This window comes from Ascaphus truei, unplaced genomic scaffold, assembly GCF_040206685.1.
Source record: "Ascaphus truei isolate aAscTru1 unplaced genomic scaffold, aAscTru1.hap1 HAP1_SCAFFOLD_1486, whole genome shotgun sequence".
In the NCBI taxonomy this organism is placed as follows: Eukaryota; Metazoa; Chordata; class Amphibia; order Anura; family Ascaphidae; genus Ascaphus; species Ascaphus truei.
This window is the reverse complement of record NW_027454373.1, coordinates 55,450-81,206: the sequence shown is the minus strand read 5'-3', so window position 1 is coordinate 81,206 and position 25,757 is coordinate 55,450. Positions and strand designations below refer to the sequence as shown.

At 58.5% G+C, this 25,757-nt stretch overlaps 1 protein-coding gene across 1 annotated transcript in view; it reads right to left on the bottom strand.

Moving 5' to 3' along the window:
• Positions 1-727: 727 nt before the first annotated feature.
• PCSK7 (proprotein convertase subtilisin/kexin type 7) overlaps positions 728-25,757 on the bottom strand; it is a 53,227-nt gene continuing 28,197 nt past the window's right edge. Inside the window, 7 exon segments of the mRNA XM_075581693.1 lie at positions 728-1,913; positions 2,689-2,806; positions 4,086-4,179; positions 5,225-5,319; positions 9,592-9,748; positions 21,012-21,114; positions 21,727-21,834. Coding sequence (XP_075437808.1) covers positions 1,554-1,913; positions 2,689-2,806; positions 4,086-4,179; positions 5,225-5,319; positions 9,592-9,748; positions 21,012-21,114; positions 21,727-21,834 — 1,035 coding nt within the window. The 3' untranslated portion in view covers positions 728-1,553.

The window sequence follows — 25,757 nt, the reverse complement described above, 5'->3', positions numbered from 1 at the left end:
CGGAGGAAAAAGCGACAGGTTTTAGATACGTTTTGAATGTGAGGGGAGAATGTGAGAGAGGAGTCGAGTGTGACCCCTAGGCAGCGTGCTTGGGCTACTGGGTGAATGATGGCACTTCCAACAGTAATGTGGAAGGAGGAAGTAGGGCCAGGTTTGGGAGGAAGTATGAGGAGCTCTGGTTTTGCCATGTTAAGTTTAAGGCGGCGGACGGCCATCCAGGATGATATCGCAGAGACATTCAGACTTTGGTCTGTACAGCAGGTGTAAGGTCAGGGGCTGAAAAATAAATGTGTGTCTCATCAGCCTATAGGTGACATTTGAACCCAAGAGATGTGATTAGGCCACGTGGAGAAAGTGTATAAAGAGAAAAGAGAAGAGGTCCCAGGACAGAGCCCTGGGGGACCCCCACAGAGAGATCGATAGAGGAGGAGGAGGTGTTAACAGGAGAGACACTGAAGGTACGATGGGAGAGGTAAGAGGAGATCCAGGATAGAGCTTTGTTACGGATACCAAGAGTATGGAGAATGTGATGGGTGATGGGTGTCATCCGTGTGGCAGAGGGTGTCGCCCGCGTGGCAGAGGGTCCTACGCTGCTCCCCACGTCCCCTAATACCAGTAAAATAAAAGGTAAAACCTGCTCAAAGTATTTAAAAAAAAGAATTATCTGAGGGTGGAAATACAGATATTCTCCTGCCGTCCTTAAGTGCAACATACTGATCTGCATACTGATCTGCATAAAGCAGCTTTTATTCTATCTGTGTATGTTGGATTAATGGAGAGAAAGACTCATACAATCAGAAGGTAGCCAGGTGGAATTCTCTGCCACACTTTGCGGGTTCATCTGACCCCAAAAGGGTAACGGGTCACAGATCTTACTGATGGGGACGTGGGGATTTGAAATCAAAAATATAAAACAGCTTTGGAAACCTAACACGAGGAAGAGACTTGTGAGGCCTGAAAAAGCCAGTGACCAGAACACGTTAAGAGTAATTACGTGATGGGCTCTATCACGCGGTGAAATAAACACATGATTAGAACCTTATATTATAAAAAGACCATTTGTAAAACAAACAAAGAAAAATAGCATTTTCTAAACTGCTGCTTAAAAAGAATGATTTTTACCCGTATAACAAAATAATCGGACACCAAAATAATATATTTGAGAGGTCATACCTGTACCCCTCAATCTGTATAATCCCAGGACTGGGTGAGCCTGTCCCTGATACTCTGCAGTCAGGTCACCCTACATTACATATAACCCCAGGACTGTGTGCGTCTGTCCCTGAAACTCCGGTCAGTAAGGCATCACCCTACATTACATATAACCCCAGGACTGGGTGAGCCTGTCCCTGATACTCCGGTCAATAAGAGGGTGGCACTTTGACATTGAGCCCAATTAACCCTTCTCCAATTAATTGGCAATCTGTGCTCTGCATTCACGCGCGATTAAGCCATTGAGTGCTGGGGGGGCCTGATTCGCGCCCCCCCCCATAGCAACTAAGAGGTTAATAGTATCCAGCCACCTTTAGTCCACGGCGCCCACCTCAGGGTCACTAGCATCCCGACGTGTCCCTGTGTGGCCAGAGGTCAGTGTCCGTGCCCCCTGAGGGGTGGGTAACACTTTGATCCCTGCTCAGTTTGGGGGTGTGGTGGCTGTGGAAAGCCGTGGCCTGTTCCTCTTCCTCCTCTTCCTCCAGGACACGGTCCTTCATCCCACAAAGGGGCAGAGATTCAATCTCACTGCCGGCCTCCAGCTGGCGGGCACTAGGGGCCCCTCGGGGACGGCTCCAGCCACAGGGGGGGCCCTCGCAGCTCAGATCCAGATCTCTGCTGCTGGAGACCCGGGAGAGGTATAACTCCAGGGTGTAATACAGGGACCAGAAGACAGCGAAGCAGCCAAGGAGCATGAGAGTCTGGGGAGAGGGGAGAGAGGGGTGAGAAAGGGAGGGGAAGGGTGGGGTGAGAAGGGGAAGGGTGGGGTGAGAAGGGGAAGGGTGGGGTGAGAAAGGGAGGGGTGGGGTGAGAAAGGGAGGGGGAGGGTGGGGTGAGAAAGGGAGGGGGAGGGTGGGGTGAGAAAGGGAGGGGGAGGGTGGGGTGAGAAAGGGAGGAAGGGAGGGGGAGGAAGGGAGGGGGAGAGAGGGGTGAGGAAGGGAGGGGGGAGGATGGGATGGGGAGAGTGGGGAGTATGGGATGGGGAGAGGGGGGAGTATGGGATGGGGAAAGAGGTGAGGAAGGGAGGGGGAAGGAGGGAAGGGAGAGAGGGGGAAGGGAGAGTGGGGGAAGGAGGGAGGGGAGGGAGGGGAGAGAGGGGGAAGGAGGGAGGGGAGAGAGGGGGGAAGGAGGGAGGAGAGAGAGGGGGGAAGGAGGGAGGGGAGAGAGGGGGGAAGGAGGGAGGGGAGAGAGGGGGGAAGGAGGGAGGGGAGAGAGGGGGATGGAGGGAGGGGAGAGAGGGGGGAAGGAGGGAGGGGAGAGAGGGGGATGGAGGGAGGGGAGAGAGGGGGATGGAGGGAGGGGAGAGAGGGGGATGGAGGGAGGGGAGAGAGGGGGAAGGAGGGAGGCGTGAGAGGGGGAAGGAGGGAGGGGTGAGAAAGGGAAGGGCAGGGAGGGTGGGGGGAGAGGAGGGGGGAGAGGAGAGGGAGGGGGAGAGGGGAGGGGGGATGAGGGAGTGTGTATACAGTGTGTATATACCCGCAGGGTGTTGCTAGTGATGGTATATTTCTCTTGCTCGGAGATCTCCAGGCCAGCGGTGCAGGGAAGGGAAAAGACTCTGTTCAGGAACTCGCCACTCATAGCATCCTCCACCAATCTGAGAGAGAAGGACAGAAAATGAGAGAGGGGGATAGAGGAGAGGGGGAGAGAAAGAGGAGAGGGGGAGAGAAAGAGGGGAGGGGGAGAGAGGAGAGGGGGAAAGAGGGGACAGGGGTGGAGAGAGGAGAATAGAGGGAGGGGTGGGGAGGAGAGAGGGGAATAGAGGGAGGGAGAGGGGAATAGAGGGAGGGAGAGGGGAATAGAGGGAGGGAGAGGGGAAGAGGGGTGAGGGCAAGAGCGCAGGAGGGAAGAGGGGGGAGAGAGGAGGAGGGGGGGATGAGAGGGAGGGGGAGAGAGGAGAGGGAGAGAGGAGAGGGAGGGGGATGAGAGGAGAGGGAGGGAGGGGGATGAGAGGGGAGGGGGATGAGAGGAGAGGGAAGGGGGTGAGAGGAGAGGGAGGGGGGTGAGAGGAGAGGGAGGGGGATGAGAGGAGAGGGGGATGAGAGGAGAGGGAGGGGGATGAGAGGAGAGGGAGGGGGATGAGAGGAGAGGGAGGGGGATGAGAGGAGAGGGAGGGGGATGAGAGGAGAGGGAGGGGGATGAGAGGAGAGAGGGAGGGGTGAGAGGAGAGGGAGGGGGATGAGAGGAGATGAGGGGGATGAGAGGAGATGAGGGGATGAGAGGAGATGGGGGGATTATCGACATGATTTTTTCTTCTTCTCAGATGGGGGGATGACAGGAGATGGGGGGTTGTGAGAGATGGGGTGAGAGAGTAGAGGAGGGGGGATGAGAGGAGGAGGGGGGGATGAGAGGAGAGGGGTGATGAGAGGAGGTAGACAGAGGGTAACAGACTGTGAGGGGGAGAGAAGGATAAATGATAAAACCGCCCACATGATTATTAGACCTCGTTGGGCCGCTCACTCCCTCTAACCTCCTCTGCACCCCCCTTTCTGTCCCTCCTCTGCACCCCCCTTTCTGTCCCTCCTCTGCACCCCCCTTCTGTCCCTCCTCTGCACCCCCCTTTCTGTCCCTCCTCTGCACCCCTTTCTGTCCCTCCTCTGCACCCTCCTTTCTGTCCCTCCTCTGCACCCTTCCTTTCTGTCCCTCCTCTGCACCCCCCTTTCTGTCCCTCCTCTGCACCCCCCTTTCTGTCCCTCCTCTGCACCCCCCTTTCTGTCCCTCCTCTGCACCCCTTTCTGTCCCTCCTCTGCACCCGCCTTTCTGTCCCTCCTCTGCACCCTCCTTTCTGTCCCTCCTCTGCACCCTCCTTTCTGTCCCTCCTCTGCACCCCCTTTCTGTCCCTCCTCTGCACCCCCTTTCTGTCCCCCCTCCATTACCTCCTCCTTTCCGTGACATCCTCTGGGACCCACGCAGAGCCATAAAGCGTGAGCTGCCATTGCTGCAGCACCCCGGCCCGGAGTGTCTCATCTCCTGGGGGGGACAGAGACAGGTCACAGCTCCTGTGTGGGCAGGAGGGGGGACAGAGACAGGTCACAGCTCCAGAATGGGCAGGAGGGGGGGACAGAGACAGGTCCCACCTCCGTGTGGGCAGGGAGGGGGGGGACAGAGACAGGTCCCACCTCCCGTGTGGGCAGGGAGGGGGGGACAGAGACAGGTCACACCTCCCGTGTGGACAGGGAGGGGGGGACAGAGACAGGTCACACCTCCCGTGTGGGCAGGGAGGGGGGGACAGAGACAGGTCACAGCTCCCGTGTGGCAGGGAGGGGGGGACAGAGACAGATCACACCTCCCGTGTGTGGGCAGGGAGGGGGGGACAGAGACAGGTCACACCTCCCGTGTGGGCAGGGAGGGGGGGACAGAGATAGGTCACAGCTCCCGTGTGGGCAGGGAGGGGGGGACAGAGACAGGTCACACCTCCCGTGTGGGCAGGGAGGGGGGGACAGAGACAGGTCACAGCTCCCGTGTGGGCAGGGAGGGGGGGACAGAGACAGATCACACCTCCCGTGTGGGCAGGGAGGGTGGACTAGGCATGGAGGGGGGGACAGAGACAAATCACACCTCCTGTGTGGGCAAGGAGGGGGGGGGCAGAGACAGGTCACACCTGCCGTGTGGGCAGGGAGCGGGGGACAGAGACAGGTCACACCTCCCGTGTGGGCAGGGGGGGGGGGACAGAGACAGGTCACAGCTCCTGTGTGGGCAGGGAGGGGGGGACAGAGACAGGTCACACCTCCCGTGGTGGGCAGGGAGGAGGGGACAGAGACAGGTCACAGCTCCCGTGTGGGGCAGGGAGGGGGGGGACAGAGACAGGTCACAGCTCCCGTGTGGGCAGGGAGGGGGTGACAGAGACAGGTCACAGCTCCCCGTGTGGGCAGGGAGGGGGGACACACTGGTGCACCGCGGGGGCGGGCTAAATACAGGGAATTTGTAGCTACACGCCGGGGCAGGTGACCTTAAATCACACAGGGGGGCAGTATACGCTGCCCCCGCTGGCCTGAGAAAGGGTGGCCGCACTCACCGACGTCGCTGACCACCACACGGTACGACCCCCCAGCACTCTCGCCCCAGCATCGCACAGAGGAGAACGTCCAGTCTGTGAATCCGGTCGGGTCTCTGTGCGGGAGACAATACAGAGTTATTTCTACAGACAGCACAGATCTAGAATAACCTGGGCACGGTTACAGCCAACGTACAAGCCAAGGAATACTTCTACAGAGAGCTCAGATCTAGAACAACCTGGGCACGGTTACAGCCAACGTACAAGCCGAGGAATACTTCTACAGAGAGCTCAGATCTAGAACAACCTGGGCACGGTTACAGCCAACATACAAGCCGAGGAATACTTCTACAGAGAGCACAGATCTAGAACAACCTGGGCACGGTTACAGCCACGTACAAGCCGAGGAATACTTCTACAGAGAGCTCAGATCTAGAACAACCTGGGCATGGTTACAGCCACGTACAAGCCGAGGAATACTTCTACAGAGAGCACAGATCTAGAACAACCTGGGCACGGTTACAGCCAACGTACAAGCCGAGGAATACTTCTACAGAGAGCTCAGATCTAGAACAACCTGGCACGGTTACAGCCAACGTACAAGCCGAGGAATACTTCTACAGAGAGCTCAGATCTAGAACAACCTGGGCACGGTTACAGCCACGTACAAGCCGAGGAATACTTCTACAGAGAGCACAGATCTAGAACAACCTGGGCACGGTTACAGCCAACGTACAAGCCGAGGAATACTTCTACAGAGAGCACAGATCTAGAACAACCTGGGCACGGTTACAGCCACGTACAAGCCGAGGAGTACTTCTACAGAGAGCACAGATCTAGAACAACCTGGGCACGGTTACAGCCAACGTACAAGCCGAGGAATACTTCTACAGAGAGCACAGATCTAGAACAACCTGGGCACGGTTACAGCCAACGTACAAGCCGAGGAATACTTCTACAGAGAGCTCAGATCTAGAACAACCTGGGCACGGTTACAGCCACGTACAAGCCGAGGAATACTTCTACAGAGAGCTCAGATCTAGAACAACCTGGGCACGGTTACAGCCAACGTACAAGCCGAGGAATACTTCTACAGAGAGCTCAGATCTAGAACAACCTGGGCACGGTTACAGCCAACGTACAAGCCGAGGAATACTTCTACAGAGAGCACAGATCTAGAACAACCTGGGCACGGTTACAGCCAACGTACAAGCCGAGGAATACTTCTACAGAGAGCACACATCTAGAACAACCTGGGCACGGTTACAGCCAACGTACAAGCCGAGGTATACTTCTAATGAATAGGAACACCTGGTGTAGGAAACTGGATCAACACCCCAATAATAAGACATGTGCTTCAAACGGAGCCGGGCACGGATACGCAGAGCCTGGCACTGCTAGGGCACGGATACCCAGGGCCTGGCACTGCTGGGGCACGGATACGCAGAGCCTGGCACTGCTGGGGCACGGATACGCAGAGCCTGGCACCGCTAGGACAGGGATACGCAGAACCTGGCACAGATACACAGAGCCTGGCACCACTAGGACAGGGATACGCAGAACCTGGCACTGCTAGGACAGGGATACGCAGAACCTGGCACTGCTAGGACAGGGATACGCAGAGCCTGGCACTGCTAGGGCACGGATACCCAGGGCCTGGCACTGCTGGGGCACGGATACGCAGAGCCTGGCACTGCTGGGGCACGGATACGCAGAGCCTGGCACCGCTAGGACAGGGATACGCAGAACCTGGCACAGATACACAGAGCCTGGCACCACTAGGACAGGGATATGCAGAACCTGGCATGGATACGCAGAGCCTGGCACCGCTAGAACAGGGATACGCAGAGCCTGGCACTGCTAGGGCACGGATACGCAGAGCCTGGCACCGCTAGGAAAGAGATACGCGGAGCCGGGCACGAATACGCAGAGCCTGGCACCGCTAGGAAAGAGATACGCAGAACCTGGCACCGCTAGGACAGGGATACACAGAGCCTGGCACGGATACGCAGGATACGCAGAGCCTGGCACCGCTAGGGCACGGATACGCAGAGCCTGGCACCGCTAGGAAAGAGATACGCAGAACCTGGCATGGATACGCAGAGCCTGGCACCGCTAAAACAGGGATACGCAGAGCCTGGCACTGCTAGGGCACGGATACGCAGAGCCTGGCACCGCTAGGAAAGAGATACGCGGAGCCGGGCACGAATACGCAGAGCCTGGCACCGCTATGAAAGAGATACGCAGAACCTGGCACCGCTAGGACAGGGATACACAGAGCCTGGCACGGATACGCAGGATACGCAGAGCCTGGCACCGCTAGGGCACGGATACGCAGAGCCTGGCACCGCTAGGAAAGAGATACGCAGAACCTGGCACGGATACGCAGAGTCTGGCACCACTAGGACAGGGATACACAGAACCTGGCACCGCTAGAACAGGGATACGCAGAGCCTGGCACTGCTAGGGCATGGATACGCAGAGCCTGGCACTGCTAGGACAGAGCTACGCAGAGCCTGGCACCGCTAGGACAGAGCTACGCAGAGCCTGGCACTGCTAGGACAGGGATACGCAGCGCCTGGCACTGCTAGGACAGGGATACGCAGAGCCTGGCACCGCTAGGACAGGGATACGCAGAGCCTGGCACCGCTAGGACAGAGCTACGCAGAGCCTGGCACTGCTAGGACAGGATTACGCAGAGCCTGGCACTGCTAGGACAGGATTACGCAGAGCCTGGCACAGCTAGGACAGGGATACGCAGCGCCTGGCACCGCTAGGACAGAGCTACGCAGAGCCTGGCACCGCTAGGACAGGATTACGCAGAGCCTGGCACTGCTAGGACAGGATTACGCAGAGCCTGGCACCGCTAGGACAGGATTACGCAGAGCCTGGCACTGCTAGGACAGGATTACGTAGAGCCTGGCACCGCTAGGACAGGATTACGCAGAGCCTGGCACCGCTAGGACAGGATTACGCAGCGCCTGGCACTGCTAGGACAGGATTACGCAGCGCCTGGCACTGCTAGGACAGGATTACGCAGCGCCTGGCACTGCTAGGACAGGATTACGCAGCGCCTGGCACTGCTAGGACAGGATTACGTAGAGCCTGGCACCGCTAGGACAGGATTACGCAGCGCCTGGCACTGCTAGGACAGGATTACGCAGCGCCTGGCACTGCTAGGACAGGATTACGCAGAGCCTGGCACCGCTAGGACAGGATTACGCAGAGCCTGGCACCGCTAGGACAGGGATACGCAGCGCCTGGCACCGCTAGGACAGGATTACGCAGAGCCTGGCACCGCTAGGACAGGATTACGCAGAGCCTGTGATACACAGCCTGGTAAAGTAGGGCCCCACTTCTCGACGATTCGCCAATACAGCGATAACAGAAAGGGGCTGCTATGTCTGCGCATGCGCAGGAGGGGGACAGCCGAAGTCTCGCATACGCAGAATGGGGGAGCGGACGATTTCGCGCATGCGCAGAAGGGGGGCTGCCTAGTCTGCGCATGAGGGGTAGGAAAGACGGAAAATCGCCGGTGGACACAGCAAATGCTATCTTACGCTTTTCGCCGATTTTTGCTTTCCGTCGGCGGCCTGGAACGGAACCTGCCGTATGAGCGGGGCCCTTCTGTACCTATAAGACTAGACTCTTTTACAGATTAATCACTGTGGGCTCTTTGATGGTAACCCAACTCCTGCAGTACTGTAATCTCCAATGCAAGCAGAATCACTCTACTCTTTCCTAAATCTGTCTCAGCGTCTCCCCTGCTAAAATCAATCTCCTGGCTTTATATCAAATCCCGCATCTCGCACTCAATTCTCCTCCTCACTTTTAAAGCTTTACTCTCCTGCCCCTCCTTACATCTCAGCCCTAATTTCTCGCTATGCACCATCCCGACTCTTGCGTTCTGCTCAAGGACGTCTTCTCTCTACCCCCTTTGTATCTAAAGCCCTCTCCCACCTTAAACCTTTCTCACTGACTGCCCCACACCCCTGGAATGCCGTTCCCCTCAATACCCGACTAGCACCCTCTCTATCCACCTTAAGACACACTTGCTTAAAGAAGCATATGAGTAGCACTGTGGCCAATACTATACGCGTGATACATAAAGCTTGGCCCCCTGCAGACGCACTTACCTGAACACCCTCCTACTGTCTCTGTACGTTCTCCCTACCTAACAATTAGACTGTAAGCTCTTCGGAGTAGGGACTCCTCTTCCTTAATGTTACTTTTATGTCTGAAGCGCTTATTCCCATGATCTGTTATTTGTATTATTTGTTATTTATATGATTGTCACATGTATTACTGCTGTGAAGCGCTCTGTACATTAACGGCGCTATATACGGTAAATAAAGACACACACATAAAGCCCTGCTGGTTATACCCACGTGTCAATGCCACGCGTGGCTCCTATAAGGGAGGAGATTCCACTTGGACAGAAAAGACGGATCTCCAGGTTGCCACGGCGTGGGTGAGAGATGCTGACCGTGACCGCCACATGCTCCAAAGTCCTCATCCCTGAGAGCTGGAGGTCAGCAGAGGTCACTGCACAGTGAGGGGGACAGAGGAACACTATTATATTGCAAGGCACAGGAGCAGTGTCCCACCGAGCACCCACCTACAGTGTCCCACACACAGTGTCCCGCCGAGCTCCCACCCACAGTGTCCCACCGAGCACCCACCCACAGTGTCCCACCGAGCTCCCACCCACAGTGTCCCACCCAAGCTCCCAGCCCACAGTGTCCCACACACAGTATCCCGCCGAGCTCCCACCCACAGTGTCCCACCGAGCTCCCACCCACAGTGTCCCGCTGAGCTCCCACCCACAGTGTCCCGCCGAGCTCCCACCCACAGTGTCCCACCGAGCTCCCACCCAGTGTCCCGCCGAGCTCCCATCCACAGTGTCCCACCGAGCTCCACCCAGTGTCCCGCCGAGCTCCCACCCACAGTGTCCCACCCACAGTGTCCCACCGAGCTCCCACCCACATTGTAACACTGTCCTGCCGAGCTCCCACCCAGTGTCCCGCCGAGGCTCCCACCCACAGTGTCCCGCCGAGCTCCCACCTACAGTGTCCCGCCGAGCTCCCACCCACAGTGTCCCACGCACACTGTCCCACCCAGCACTCACCCACCACTGTCCCGCCGAGCTCCCACCCACAGTGTCCCGCCGAGCTCCCACCCACAGTGTCCGCCGAGCTCCCACCCACAGTGTCCCGCCGAGCTCCCACCCACAGTGTCCCACCGAGCTCCCACCCACAGTGCCCCACCGAGCTCCCACCCACAGTGTCCCACCGAGCTCCCACCCACAGTGTCCCGCCGAGCTCCCACCCAGTGTCCCACCGAGCTCCCCCCCACAGTGCCCCACGCACACTGTCCCACCCAGCACTCACCCACACTGTCCCGCCGAGCTCCCACCCACAGTGCCCCACCGAGCTCCCACCCACAGTGCCCCACCGAGCTCCCACCCACAGTGTCCCGCCGAGCTCCCACCCAGTGTCCCACCGAGCTCCCCCCCACAGTGCCCCACCGAGCTCCCCCCCACAGTGCCCACCGAGCTCCCCCCCACAGTGCCCCACCGAGCTCCCACCACAGTCCCACAGTGCCACCACAGTGCCCACCGAGCTCCCACCCACAGTGTCCCACCGAGCTCCCACCCACAGTGTCCCACCGAGCTCCCACCCACAGTGCCCCACCGAGCTCCCACCCACAGTGTCCCACCGAGCTCCCACCCACAGTGTCCCACCGAGCTCCCACCCACAGTGTCCCACCCAGCACACACCCACAGTGTCCCACCGAGCTCCCACCCACAGTGTCCCACCGAGCTCCCACCACAGTGTCCAACCGAGCTCCCACCCACAGTGCCCCACCGAGCTCCCCCCCCACAGTGCCCCACCGAGCTCCCCCTCACAGTGCCCCACCGAGCTCCCACCCACAGTGCCCCACGAGCTCCCACCCACAGTGTGCCACCGAGCACCCACCCACTGTGTATATAGACATATATATATATATATATACACACACAGTGTATACACACACACACAGTGTATACACAAACATACAGTGTATACACACACACAGTGTATACACAAACATACAGTGTATACACACACACAGTGTATACACAAACATACAGTGTATACACACACAGTGTATACACAAACATACAGTGTATACACAAACATACAGTGTATACACACACACACAGTGTATACACAAACATACAGTGTATACACACACATGCACACACTACCCTTCCCCACAGTGCCTGCTCTGATTGGCTGGAGCTTCCATGGGCTCAGACAGCAGGTTGTAGCTGGGGACCTCTCTGACCGTGCCAGTGACAGCCAGCGCACCCAGATAAAACCTCTGCATCAATGGGTTGGCCGTGGATAAGCAACGTTTCCCCCCCTTATCCAATAAGTCAGCAGCACAGACAATCTTTATATACTCCTAGCAGCAGCCAGGCAACCACTAGTAAAGGGTTACCTCTAGCATATTACACGTGTGTGTTTTGGCCGTGGGGGGGGGGGGGGTGGAGGTGTGGGGAGGGCGGCAGCACATTCCCGCACATTCCCATATAGGGGTTTACACCCGAGGAGGAATTCCATCTCCGTGTCTCCCGTGGGAACCAGCTCCCACTGCAGAGATCTCTATTCCCCTTGAGGGATTCTCTCACCGCAATGCAACCCTTCACTGCCCGGGGTCTCGCAAGGCGTGGCTTTGGGGGTCTCGCAAGGCGTGGCTTTGGGGGGTCTCGCAAGGCGTGGCTTTGGGGGTCTCGCAAGGCGTGGCTTTGGGGGTCTCGCAAGGCGTAGCTTTGGGGTCTCGCAAGGCGTGGCTCTGGGGGTCTCGCAAGGCGTGGCTCTGGGGGTCTCGCAAGGCGTGGCTCTGGGGGTCTCGCAAGGCGTGGCTTTGGGGGTCTCGCAAGGCGTGGCTCTGGGGGTCTTGCAAGGCGTGGCTCTGGGGGTCTCGCAATGCGGGCTTGGGGGTCTCGCAAGGCTGGCTTTGGGGTCTCGCAAGGCGTGGCTCTGGGGGTCTCGCAGCGTGTGGCTTTGGGGGTCTCGCCGCGCGTGGCTTTGGGGGTCTCGCCGCGCGTGGCTTTGGGGGTCTCGCCGCGCGTGGCTTTGGGGGGTCTCGCCCGCGCGTGGCTTTGGGGGTCTCGCCGCGCGTGGGCTTTGGGGGTCTCGCAGCGCGTGGCTTTGGGGGTCTCGCCTCGCGTGGCTTGGGGGTCTCGCAGCGCGTGGCTTTGGGGTCTCGCAGCGCGTGGCTTGGGGGTCTCGCAGCGCGTGGCTTTGGGGTCTGCAGATTTGGTACTTGGAAACTGATTCCGCCCCTCAAACTGTTCTGTGATGTTGTTTGAAAGTGTTACGGGGCAAGGAGGTCCCCCAAACTAACAACACCTCAACATCTATTCTCCCTCCTTTCCCTCTCACCCCTTATATCTTATTCCCCACCTGCTTCTCCCCTCTCCCAAAATACCTCATGTCTTCCATTCTCCTCCCCCTCGCTTCAACAAGACAGCTATCCCTTTTCTCTCTCCCCCCCCCCCACAACTACCTCTGCTCACCCCCTTGCCCTCCCCCTCTCTCGCCCCCTCTCCCCCCTTCCTCTCCTCGCTTTCTCTTCCCCCTCTCTCCCCCTTCCTCTATCCTCTCTCTCCCGCTTTCCCTTCCCCTCTCTCCCTTCCTCTATCTCTCCCTTACCTTACCTCTCTCCCTTCCCTCTCTCCCCTTCCTTCCCCCCTCTCCCCCTTCCCTTCCCCCCTCTACCTTTCCCCCTTCCTCCTTTCTTCTCTCTCTCCCTTCCCCTCTCTCCCTCCCTTCCCTCTCTCTTCCCTTCCCCCCCTCTCTCTCTCTCTCTCCCTTCCCCCCCCCCTCTCTCTCTCTCTCTCTCTCTCTCTCTCTCTCTCTCCTCTCTCTCTCTCTCTCTCTTCTCTCTCTCTCTCTCCCTTCCCCCTCTCTCTCTCCCCTTCCCCCTCTCTCTCTCCCTCCCCCCCTCTTCATCCCTTCCCCTCTCTCTCCCTCATTCCTTCTCTCTCTTCTCTTTCCCCCTCTCTCTTCTCTTTCCCCCTCTCTCTTCTCTTTCCCCCTCTCTCTTCTCTTCCCCTGTCTCTCTCTCTTCTCTTCCCCTGTCTCTCTCTCTTCTCTTCCCCTGTCTCTCTCTTTGTTCTTTTCTTCCCTCTTTTCTTTTCTTCCCCTCTCTCTCTTCTCTTCCCCTCTCTCTCTTCCTTCCCTCTCTCTCTCTCTCCCTCTCTCTCTTCTCTTTCCCTCTCTCTCTTCTCTTTCCCTCTCTCTCTTCTCTTTCCCTCTCTCTCTCTTCTCTTCCCCTCTCCCTTCCCCTCTCCCTTCCCCTCTCCCCTCTCCCTTCCCCATATATCACCAGCCAAGTCAGAAGCAGGGAAGATTAGTAAACATTACTAAGAAGGACAGAGACAGAAAGAGAGAGAGAGCGAGAGAGAGCCCACGGGATGCTTGGCAGGTGCCCCAGGGAAGGTGCGTGCCAGAGCGGACCCCCACATACACAGCTTATCCTGTCTCTACAATACCCCAAAGCACTTAGGCAAGCAACACTTTATCCACTCATTTTAACCCCTGAGTTCCCAGCCGTGCGTGCTGTGCGGGGTGTTGTGGGCAGTTCTCACCCTGAAGGGGTTAATGTTTGTGACAATGCGTTTAAAAGGCTTTTGCTTTTTAAAGGACATTGCAAAATGCAAACGGATAAATCCCGGGGCAGTTACACCCCTCCCGGCAATCACTGCACAGGTTCGGGCGGATCACAATGGCGGCCATATTAAAAACACCCGGAAAACTGGTTCCCACATTATTCTGTGTGTTTGAAACAAAATTATCACAAAAGAAACCGTTCAACAGGTATCTAATCTCTCACCCGGATGTAATCCCCGTCTAATCTCGTGATCTAATCACCTTAATCTCTCACCCTGATCTAATCACCTTAATCTCTCACCCTGATCTAATCACCTTAATCTCTCACCCTGATCTAATCACCTTAATCTCTCACCCTGATCTAATCACCTTAATCTCTCACCCTGATCTAATCACCTTAATCTCTCAACCTGATCTAATCACCTTAATCTCGCACCCTGATCTAATCACCTTAATCTCGCACCCTGATCTAATCACCTTAATCTCGCACCCTGATCTAATCACCTTAATCTCTCACCCTGATCTAATCACCTTAATATCGCACCCTGATCTAATCACCTTAATCTCGCACCCTGATCTAATCACCTTAATCTCGCACCCTGATCTAATCACCTTAATCTCGCACCCTGATCTAATCACCTTAATCTCGCACCCTGATCTAATCACCTTAATATCGCACCCTGATCTAATCACCTTAATCTCTCACCCTGATCTAATCACCTTAATCTCTCACCCTGATCTAATCACCGTAATCTCTCACCCTGATCTAATCACCTTAATCTCGCACCCTGATCTAATCACCTTAATCTCTCACCCTAATCTAATCACCTTAATCTCGCACCCTGATCTAATCACCTTAATCTCTCACCCTGATCTAATCACCTTAATCTCGCACCCTGATCTAATCACCTTAATATCGCACCCTGATCTAATCACCTTAATCTCGCACCCTGATCTAATCACCTTAATCTCTCACCCTGATCTAATCACCTTAATCTCGCACCCTGATCTAATCACCTTAATATCGCACCCTGATCTAATCACCTTAATCTCGCACCCTGATCTAATCACCTTAATATCGCACCCTGATCTAATCACCTTAATCTCGCACCCTGATCTAATCACCTTAATCGCTCACCCTGATCTAATCACCTTAATCTCGCACCCTGATCTAATCACCTTAATCTCGCACCCTGATCTAATCACCTTAATCTCTCACCCTGATCTAATCACCTTAATCTCTCACCCTGATCTAATCACCTTAATCTCTCACCCTGATCTAATCACCTTAATCTCTCACCCTGATCTAATCACCTTAATCTCTCACCCTGATCTAATCACCTTAATCTCTCACCCTGATCTAATCACCTTAATCTCTCACCCTGATCTAATCACCTTAATATCTCACCCTGATCTAATCACCTTAATCTCGCACCCTGATCTAATCACCTTAATCTCTCACCCTGATCTAATCACCTTAATCTCGCACCCTGATCTAATCACCTTAATCTCTCACCCTGATCTAATCACCTTAATCTCTCACCCTGATCTAATCACCTTAATCTCGCACCCTGATCTAATCACCTTAATCTTTCACCCTGATCTAATCACCTTAATCTCTACACACCCTGATCTAATCACCTTAATCTCTCACCCTGATCTAATCACCTTAATCTCTCACCCTGATCTAATCACCTTAATCTCTCACCCTGATCGAATCACCTTAATATCTCCCCTAATCTAATCACCCGGATCCAATCACCCGGATCCAATCACCCTGATCCAATCACAGCGAGAAAGGAACGTGATGGTATAAAGCAGGGGCGGCCAACAGGAGAGGTTTTAGGGATATCCCTGCTTCAGCACAGGTCATTCTGACTGAGACACTGATTGAGCCGCCTGTGCTGAAGCAGGGATATCCTGAAAACCTAGCCTGTTTGTGGTCCTTGAGGACTGGCGTTGGCCACTCCTGGTATATAAACACAATTTGATAAGAAGCAATCTGCCCCCCTAATCTCCCCCTAATCTCCCCCCCTAATCTGTCCGTGTCCTTGGGGCTTTCTTACAGATTTAGGATAACCTTATGTCCCCAGCATGTTTGAATTCCCTTACTGTATTTGCCCCTACCACCTCTGCTGGGAGACTATTCCATGTACCCACCACTCCTTCTATGAAGGAGTACTGCCTCACATTTCCCCTGAGCCGGGCCCCCTCCAGCGTCAGAGAACGAGCTCCTATTCTAGCTCTTCTCTCTCCCTGAAACATGCTTCACTCTTGCATGTTGCAGAAAGGTGCCAGGAAAGGAAGTGTTCGCACCAAGTCACATAGGGAAGAACACCGCGTGTAGTGAGGGGGGTCTCAGGCGGAGGAACACCGCGTGTAGTGAGGGGGGTCTCAGGGGGAGGGACACGCGTGTAGTGAGGAGGGTCTCAGGGGGAGGGACACGCGTGTAGTGAGGAGGGTCTCAGGGGGAGGAACACCGCGTGTAGTGAGGGGGGTCTCAGGGGGAGGGACACGCGTGTAGTGAGGAGGGTCTCAGGGGGAGGGACACGCGTGTAGTGAGGAGGGTCTCAGGGGGAGGAACACCGCGTGTAGTGAGGGGGGTCTCAGGGGGAGGGACACGCGTGTAGTGAGGAGGGTCTCAGGGGGAGGAACACCGCGTGTAGTGAGGAGGATCTCAGGGGGAGGAACACCGCGTGTAGTGAGGGGGGTCTCAGGGGGAGGAACACGCGTGTAGTGAGGAGGATCTCAGGGGGAGGAACACAGGTGTAGTGAGGAGGGTCTCAGGGGGAGGAACACTGCGTGTAGTGAGGAGGGTCTCAGGGGGAGGAACACTGCGTGTAGTGAGGGGGGTCTCAGGGGGAGGGACACGCGTGTAGTGAGGAGGGTCTCAGGGGGAGGAACACCGCGTGTAGTGAGGGGGGTCTCAGGGGGAGGAACACCGCGTGTAGTGAGGAGGGTCTCAGGGGGAGGAACACCGCGTGTAGTGAGGGGGGTCTCAGGGGGAGGAACACCGCGTGTAGTGAGGAGGATCTCAGGGGGAGGAACACCGCGTGTAGTGAGGAGGGTCTCAGGGGGAGGAACACCGCGTGTAGTGAGGGGGGTCTCAGGGGGAGGAACACCGCGTGTAGTGAGGAGGATCTCAGGGGGAGGAACACCGCGTGTAGTGAGGAGGGTCTCAGGGGGAGGAACACTACGTGTAGTGAGGGGGGTCTCAGGGGGAGGAACACTGCGTGTAGTGAGGGCGGTCTCAGGGGGAGGAACACCGCGTGTAGTGAGGAGGGTCTCAGGGGGAGGAACACGCGTGTAGTGAGGAGGGTCTCAGGGGGAGGAACACTGCGTGTAGTGAGGAGGGTCTCAGGGGGAGGAACACGCGTGTAGTGAGGAGGGTCTCAGGGGGAGGAACACGCGTGTAGTGAGGAGGGTCTCAGGGGGAGGAACACTGCGTGTAGTGAGGAGGGTCTCAGGGGGAGGAACACGCGTGTAGTGAGGGGGGTCTCAGGGGGAGGAACACTGCGTGAAGTGAGGAGGGTCTCAGGGGAGGAACACGCGTGTAGTGAGGAGGGTCTCAGGGGGAGGAACACGCGTGTAGTGAGGAGGGTCTCATGGGGAGGAACACTGCGTGTAGTGAGGAGGGTCTCAGGGGGAGGAACACTGCGTGTAGTGAGGAGGGTCTCAGGGGGAGGAACACCAAGTGTAGTGAGGGGGTCTCAGGGGGAGGAACACCGCGTGTAGTGAGGGGGGTCTCAGGGGGAGGAACACCGCGTGTAGTGAGGGGGGTCTCAGGGGGAGGAACACCGCGTGTAGTGAGGGGGGTCTCAGGGGGAGGGACACGCGTGTAGTGAGGGGGTCTCAGGGGGAGAACACCGCGTGTAGTGAGGAGGGTCTCAGGGGGAGGAACACGCGTGTAGTGAGGAGGGTCTCAGGGGGAGGAACACCGCGTGTAGTGAGGGGGGTCTCAGGGGGAGGAACACTGCGTGTAGTGAGGGGGGGTCTCAGGGGGAGGGACACGCGTGTAGTGAGGGGGGTCTCAGGGGGAGGAACACCGCGTGTGGTGAGGAGGGTCTCAGGGGGAGGAACACCGCGTGTGGTGAGGGGGGTCTCAGGGGGAGGAACACCGCGTGTGGTGAGGGGGGTCTCAGTGGGAGGAACACTGCGTGTGGTGAGGGGGGGGGGTCTCAGGGGGAGGAACACCGCGTGTAGTGAGGGGGGTCTCAGAGGGAGGAACACCGCGTGTAGTGAGGGGGGTCTCAAGGGGAGGAACACCGCGTGTAGTGAGGGGGGTCTCAGGGGGAGGAACACCGCGTGTAGTGAGGGGGGTTTCAGGGGGAGGAACACCGCGTGTAGTGAGGAGGGTCTCAGGGGGAGGAACACCGCGTGTAGTGAGGGGGGTCTCAGGGGGAGGGACACACGTGTAGTGAGGAGGGTCTCAGGGGGAGGAACACCGCGTGTAGTGAGGGGGGTCTCAGGGGGAGGAACACCGCGTGTAGTGAGGGGGGTCTGAGGGGGAGGAACACCGCGAGTAGTGAGGGGGTCTCAGGGGGAGGAACACCGCGTGTAGTGAGGGGGTCTCAGGGGGAGGAACACCGCGTGTAGTGAGGGGGTCTCAGGGGGAGGGACACGCGTGTAGTGAGGGGGGTCTCAGGGGGAGGAACACCGCGTGTAGTGAGGAGGGTCTCAGGGGGAGGAACACCGCGTGTAGTGAGGGGGGTCTGAGGGGGAGGAACACCGCGTGTAGTGAGGGGGTCTCAGGGGGAGGAACACCGCGTGTAGTGAGGGGGTCTCAGGGGGAGGAACACCGCGTGTAGTGAGGGGGTCTCAGGGGGAGGGACACGCGTGTAGTGAGGGGGGTCTCAGGGGGAGGGACACACGTGTAGTGAGGGGGGTCTCAGGGGGAGGAACACCGCGTGTAGTGAGGAGGGTCTCAGGGGGAGGAACACCGCGTGTAGTGAGGAGGGTCTCAGGGGGAGGAACACCGCGTGTAGTAAGGGGGGTCTCAGGGGGAGGGACACGCGTGTAGTGAGGAGGGTCTCAGGGGGAGGAACACCGCGTGTAGTGAGGGGGGTCTCAGGGGGAGGAACACCGCGTGTAGTGAGGGGGGTCTCAGGGGGAGGAACACCGCGTGTAGTGAGGAGGGTCTCAGGTGGAGGAACACCGCGTGTAGTGAGGGGGGTCTCAGGGGGAGGAACACCGCGTGTAGTGAGGGCGGTCTCAGGGGGAGGAACACCGCGTGTAGTGAGGAGGGTCTCAGGGGGAGGAACACGCGTTTAGTGAGGAGGGTCTCAGGGGGAGGAACACTGCGTGTAGTGAGGAGGGTCTCAGGGGGAGGAACACGCGTGTAGTGAGGAGGGTCGCAGGGGGAGGAACACGCGTGTAGTGAGGAGGGTCTCAGGGGGAGGAACACAGCGTGTAGTGAGGAGGGTCTGAGGGGGAGGAACACTGCGTGTAGTGAGGGGGGTCTCAGGGGGAGGAACACTGCGTGTAGTGAGGAGGGTCTCAGGGGGAGGAACACGCGTGTAGTGAGGAGGGTCTCAGGGGGAGGAACACGCGTGTAGTGAGGAGGGTCTCATGGGGAGGAACACTGCGTGTAGTGAGGAGGGTCTCAGGGGGAGGAACACTGCGTGTAGTGAGGAGGGTCTCAGGGGGAGGAACACGCGTGTAGTGAGGAGGGTCGCAGGGGGAGGAACACGCGTGTAGTGAGGAGGGTCTCAGGGGGAGGAACACTGCGTGTAGTGAGGAGGGTCTGAGGGGGAGGAACACTGCGTGTAGTGAGGGGGGTCTCAGGGGGAGGAACACTGCGTGTAGTGAGGAGGGTCTCAGGGGGAGGAACACGCGTGTAGTGAGGAGGGTCTCAGGGGGAGGAACACGCGTGTAGTGAGGAGGGTCTCATGGGGAGGAACACTGCGTGTAGTGAGGAGGGTCTCAGGGGGAGGAACACTGCGTGTAGTGAGGAGGGTCTCAGGGGGAGGAACACCGAGTGTAGTGAGGGGGGTCTCAGGGGGAGGAACACCGCGTGTGGTGAGGGGGGTCTCAGGGGGAGGAATATCAGTGGACGACGTGCTGGGTTGCAGTGACAGTGCAGTGAGTGCTGAGTTGTAGTGACAGTGCAGTGAGTGCTGAGTTGCAGTGACAGTGCAGGGAGTGCTGGATTGCAGTGGCAGTGCAGTGAGTGCTGGATTGCAGTGACAGTGCAGTGAGTGCTGAGTTGCAGTGACAGTGCATTGAGTGCTGGATTGCAGTGGCAGTGCAGTGAGTGCTGGATTGCAGTGACAGTGCAGGGAGTGCTGGATTGCAGTGGCAGTGCAGTGAGTGCTGGATTGCAGTGACAGTGCAGTGAGTGCTGAGTTGCAGTGACAGTGCACTGAGTGCTGGATTGCAGTGGCAGTGCAGTGAGTGCTGGATTGCAGTGACAGTGCAGTGAGTGCTGAGTTGCAGTGACAGTGCAGTGAGTGCTGGATTGCAGTGGCAGTGCAGTGAGTGCTGGATTGCAGTGGCAGTGCAGTGAGTGCTGGATTGCAGTGACAGTGCAGTGAGTGCTGGATTGCAGTGGCAGTGCAGTGAGTGCTGGATTGCAGTGACAGTGCAGTGAGTGCTGGGTTGCAGTGACAGTGCAGTGAGTGCTGGATTGCAGTGACAGTGCAGTGAGTGCTGGGTTGCAGTGATAGTGCAGTGAGTGCTGGGTTGCAGTGACAGTGCAGTGAGTGCTGGGTTGCAGTGACAGTGCAGTGAGTGCTGGGTTGCAGTGACAGTGCAGTGAGTGCTGGATTGCAGTGACAGTGCAGTGAGTGCTGGGTTGCAGTGACAGTGCAGTGAGTGCTGGGTTGCAGTGACAGTGCAGTGAGTGCTGGGTTGCAGTGACAGTGCAGTGAGTGCTGGGTTGCAGTGACAGTGCAGTGAGTGCTGGGTTGCAGTGACAGTGCAGTGAGTGCTGGGTTGCAGTGACAGTGCAGTGAGTGCTGGGTTGCAGTGACAGTGCAGTGAGTGCTGGGTTGCAGTGACAGTGCAGTGAGTGCTGGGTTGCAGTGACAGTGCAGTGAGTGCTGGGTTGCAGTGAAAGTGCAGTGAGTGCTGGGTTGCAGTGACAGTGCAGTGAGTGCTGGAATAGCCGACAAGAAGCGGTACACATGTATGTGACGTGTTCTCACCGTTCCAGTTCAGTTCCAGCCTGCTGGGGAATAGCGGGACCTTCCTGTTCTCTTTAAACACGGGACTGAGATACGAGGCCAAGTATGGAACGGATTCCCAGATCTACACGCAAGGAGACAGGGAGAGCTACAAACTCTGCATCCTATCGGTGCCTGACCGTGTGGCGGTATACGGGTCATCGGTCTGTGTCACGGTATACGGGTCATCGGTCCGTGTGGCGGTATATGGCTTATCGGTCCGTGTGGCGGTATACGGGTCATCGGTCCGTGTCACGGTATACGGGTCATCGGTCCGTGTGGCGGTATACAGGTTATCGGTCCATGTGGCGGTATACGGGTCATCGGTCCGTGTGGCGGTATACAGGTTATCGGCCCGTGTGGCGGTATACGGGTCATCGGTCCGTGTCACGGTATACGGGTCATCGGTCCGTGTGGCGGTATACAGGTTATCGGTCCATGTGGCGGTATACGGGTCATCGGTCCGTGTGGCGGTATACGGGTCATCGGTCCGTGTGGCGGTATACAGGTTATCGGTCCGTGTGGCGGTATACGGGTTATCGGTCCGTGTGGCGGTATACGGGTCATCGGTCCGTGTGGCGGTAAACGGGTCATCGGTCCGTGTGGCGGTATACGGGTTACCGGTCCGTGTCACGGTATACGGGTTACCGGTCCGTATCCCGGTATACGGGTTATCGGTGCTGAGGCATGCACTCACCTTGGCTGCATTAGTGAGGCGCCAGGCGTTCAGCAGACCAAAGCCGTGCTGGTGACTATGACTGAAACCAGCACCATTGGTCTCCCAGGCAGCGTGATGGTCCTCGTACTGCGGAGGAGGGAGAAGTGAGACACACGGCCACCGGACCGAGGGAGAGACACGGCCATCGTACCGAGGGAGAGACACGGCCATCGTACCGAGGGAGAGACACGGCCATCGTACCGAGGGAGAGACACGGCCATCGTACGGAGGGAGAGACACGGCCATCGTACCGAAGGAGAGACACGGCCATCGTACCGAGGGAGAGACACGGCCATCGTACCGAGGGAGAGACACGGCCATCGTACCGAGGGAGAGACACGGCCATCGTACCGAGGGAGAGACACGGCCATCGTACCGAGGGAGAGACACGGCCATCGTACCGAGGGAGAGACACGGCCATCGTACCGAGGGAGAGACACGGCCATCGTACCGAGGGAGAGACACGGCCATCGTACCGAGGGAGAGACACGGCCATCGTACCGAGGGAGAGACACGGCCATCGGACCGCGGGAGAGACACGGCCATCGTACCGAGGGAGAGACACGGCCATCGTACCGAGGGAGAGACACGGCCATCGTACCGAGGGAGAGACACGGCCATCGTACCGAGGGAGAGACACGGCCATCGTACCGAGGGAGAGACACGGCCATCGTACCGAGGGAGAGACACGGCCATCGTACCGAGGGAGAGACACGGCCATCGTACCGAGGGAGAGACACGGCCATCGTACGGAGGGAGAGACACGGCCATCGTACCGAGGGAGAGACACGGCCATCGTACGGAGGGAGAGACACGGCCATCGTACGGAGGGAGAGACACGACCATCGTACCGAGGGAGAGACACGGCCATCGTACCGAGGGAGAGACACGGCCATCGTACGGAGGGAGAGACACGGCCATCGTACGGAGGGAGAGACACGGCCATCGTACGGAGGGAGAGACACGGCCACCGTACCGAGGGAGAGACACGGCCATCGTACCGAGGGAGAGACACGGCCATCGTACCGAGGGAGAGACACGGCCATCGTACCGAGGGAGAGACACGGCCATCGTACCGAGGGAGAGACACGGCCATCGTACCGAGGGAGAGACACGGCCATCGTACGGAGGGAGAGACACGGCCATCGTACGGAGGGAGAGACACGGCCATCGTACGGAGGGAGAGACACGGCCATCGTACGGAGGGAGAGACACGGCCATCGTACGGAGGGAGAGACACGGCCATCGTACCGAGGGAGAGACACGGCCATCGTACGGAGGGAGAGACACGGCCATCGTACCGAGGGAGAGACACGGCCATCGTACCGAGGGAGAGACACGGCCATCGTACCGAGGGAGAGACACGGCCATCGTACCGAGGGAGAGACACGGCCATCGTACCGAGGGAGAGACACGGCCATCGTACCGAGGGAGAGACACGGCCATCGTACCGAGGGAGAGACACGGCCATCGTACCGAGGGAGAGACACGGCCATCGTACCGAGGGAGAGACACGGCCATCGTACCGAGGGAGAGACACGGCCATCGTACCGAGGGAGAGACACGGCCATCGTACCGAGGGAGAGACACGGCCATCGTACCGAGGGAGAGACACGGCCATCGTACCGAGGGAGAGACACGGCCATCGTACCGAGGGAGAGACACGGCCATCGTACCGAGGGAGAGACACGGCCATCGTACCGAGGGAGAGACACGGCCATCGTACCGAGGGAGAGACACGGCCATCGTACCGAGGGAGAGACACGGCCATCGTACCGAGGGAGAGACACGGCCATCGTACCGAGGGAGAGACACGGCCATCGTACCGAGGGAGAGACACGGCCATCGTACCGAGGGAGAGACACGGCCATCGTACCGACGGGAGAGACACGGCCATCGGACCGCGGGAGAGACACGGCCATCGTACCGAGGGAGAGACACGGCCATCGTACCGAGGGAGAGACACGGCCATCGTACCGAGGGAGAGACACGGCCATCGTACCGAGGGAGAGACACGGCCATCGTACCGAGGGAGAGACACGGCCATCGTACCGAGGGAGAGACACGGCCATCGTACCGAGGGAGAGACACGGCCATCGTACCGAGGGAGAGACACGGCCATCGTACCGAGGGAGAGACACGGCCATCGTACCGAGGGAGAGACACGGCCATCGGACCGCGGGAGAGACACGGCCATCGGACCGAGGGAGAGACACGGCCATCGTACCGAGGGAGAGACACGGCCATCGTACCGCGGGAGAGACACGGCCATCGTACCGAGGGAGAGACACGGCCATCGTACCGAGGGAGAGACACGGCCATCGTACCGAGGGAGAGACACGGCCATCGTACCGAGGGAGAGACACGGCCATCGTACCGAGGGAGAGACACGGCCATCGTACCGAGGGAGAGACACGGCCATCGTACCGAGGGAGAGACACGGCCATCGTACCGAGGGAGAGACACGGCCATCGTACCGAGGGAGAGACACGGCCATCGTACCGAGGGAGAGACACGGCCATCGTACCGAGGGAGAGACACGGCCATCGTACCGAGGGAGAGACACGGCCATCGTACCGAGGGAGAGACACGGCCATCGTACCGAGGGAGAGACACGGCCATCGTACCGAGGGAGAGACACGGCCATCGTACCGAGGGAGAGACACGGCCATCGTACCGAGGGAGAGACACGGCCATCGTACCGAGGGAGAGACACGGCCATCGTACCGAGGGAGAGACACGGCCATCGTACCGAGGGAGAGACACGGCCATCGTACCGAGGGAGAGACACGGCCATCGTACCGAGGGAGAGACACGGCCATCGTACCGAGGGAGAGACACGGCCATCGTACCGAGGGAGAGACACGGCCATCGTACCGAGGGAGAGACACGGCCATCGTACCGAGGGAGAGACACGGCCATCGTACCGAGGGAGAGACACGGCCATCGTACCGAGGGAGAGACACGGCCATCGTACCGAGGGAGAGACACGGCCATCGTACCGAGGGAGAGACACGGCCATCGTACCGAGGGAGAGACACGGCCATCGTACCGAGGGAGAGACACGGCCATCGTACCGAGGGAGAGACACGGCCATCGTACCGAGGGAGAGACACGGCCATCGGACCGAGGGAGAGACACGGCCATCGTACCGAGGGAGAGACACGGCCATCGTACCGAGGGAGAGACACGGCCATCGTACCGAGGGAGAGACACGGCCATCGTACCGAGGGAGAGACACGGCCATCGTACCGAGGGAGAGACACGGCCATCGTACCGAGGGAGAGACACGGCCATCGTACCGAGGGAGAGACACGGCCATCGTACCGAGGGAGAGACACGGCCATCGGACCGCGGGAGAGACACGGCCATCGGACCGAGGGAGAGACACGGCCATCGTACCGAGGGAGAGACACGGCCATCGTACCGCGGGAGAGACACGGCCATCGTACCGAGGGAGAGACACGGCCATCGTACCGAGGGAGAGACACGGCCATCGTACCGAGGGAGAGACACGGCCATCGTACCGAGGGAGAGACACGGCCATCGTACCGAGGGAGAGACACGGCCATCGTACCGAGGGAGAGACACGGCCATCGTACCGAGGGAGAGACACGGCCATCGTACCGAGGGAGAGACACGGCCATCGTACCGAGGGAGAGACACGGCCATCGTACCGAGGGAGAGACACGGCCATCGTACCGAGGGAGAGACACGGCCATCGTACCGAGGGAGAGACACGGCCATCGTACCGAGGGAGAGACACGGCCATCGTACCGAGGGAGAGACACGGCCATCGTACCGAGGGAGAGACACGGCCATCGTACCGAGGGAGAGACACGGCCATCGTACCGAGGGAGAGACACGGCCATCGTACCGAGGGAGAGACACGGCCATCGTACCGAGGGAGAGACACGGCCATCGTACCGAGGGAGAGACACGGCCATCGTACCGAGGGAGAGACACGGCCATCGTACCGAGGGAGAGACACGGCCATCGTACCGAGGGAG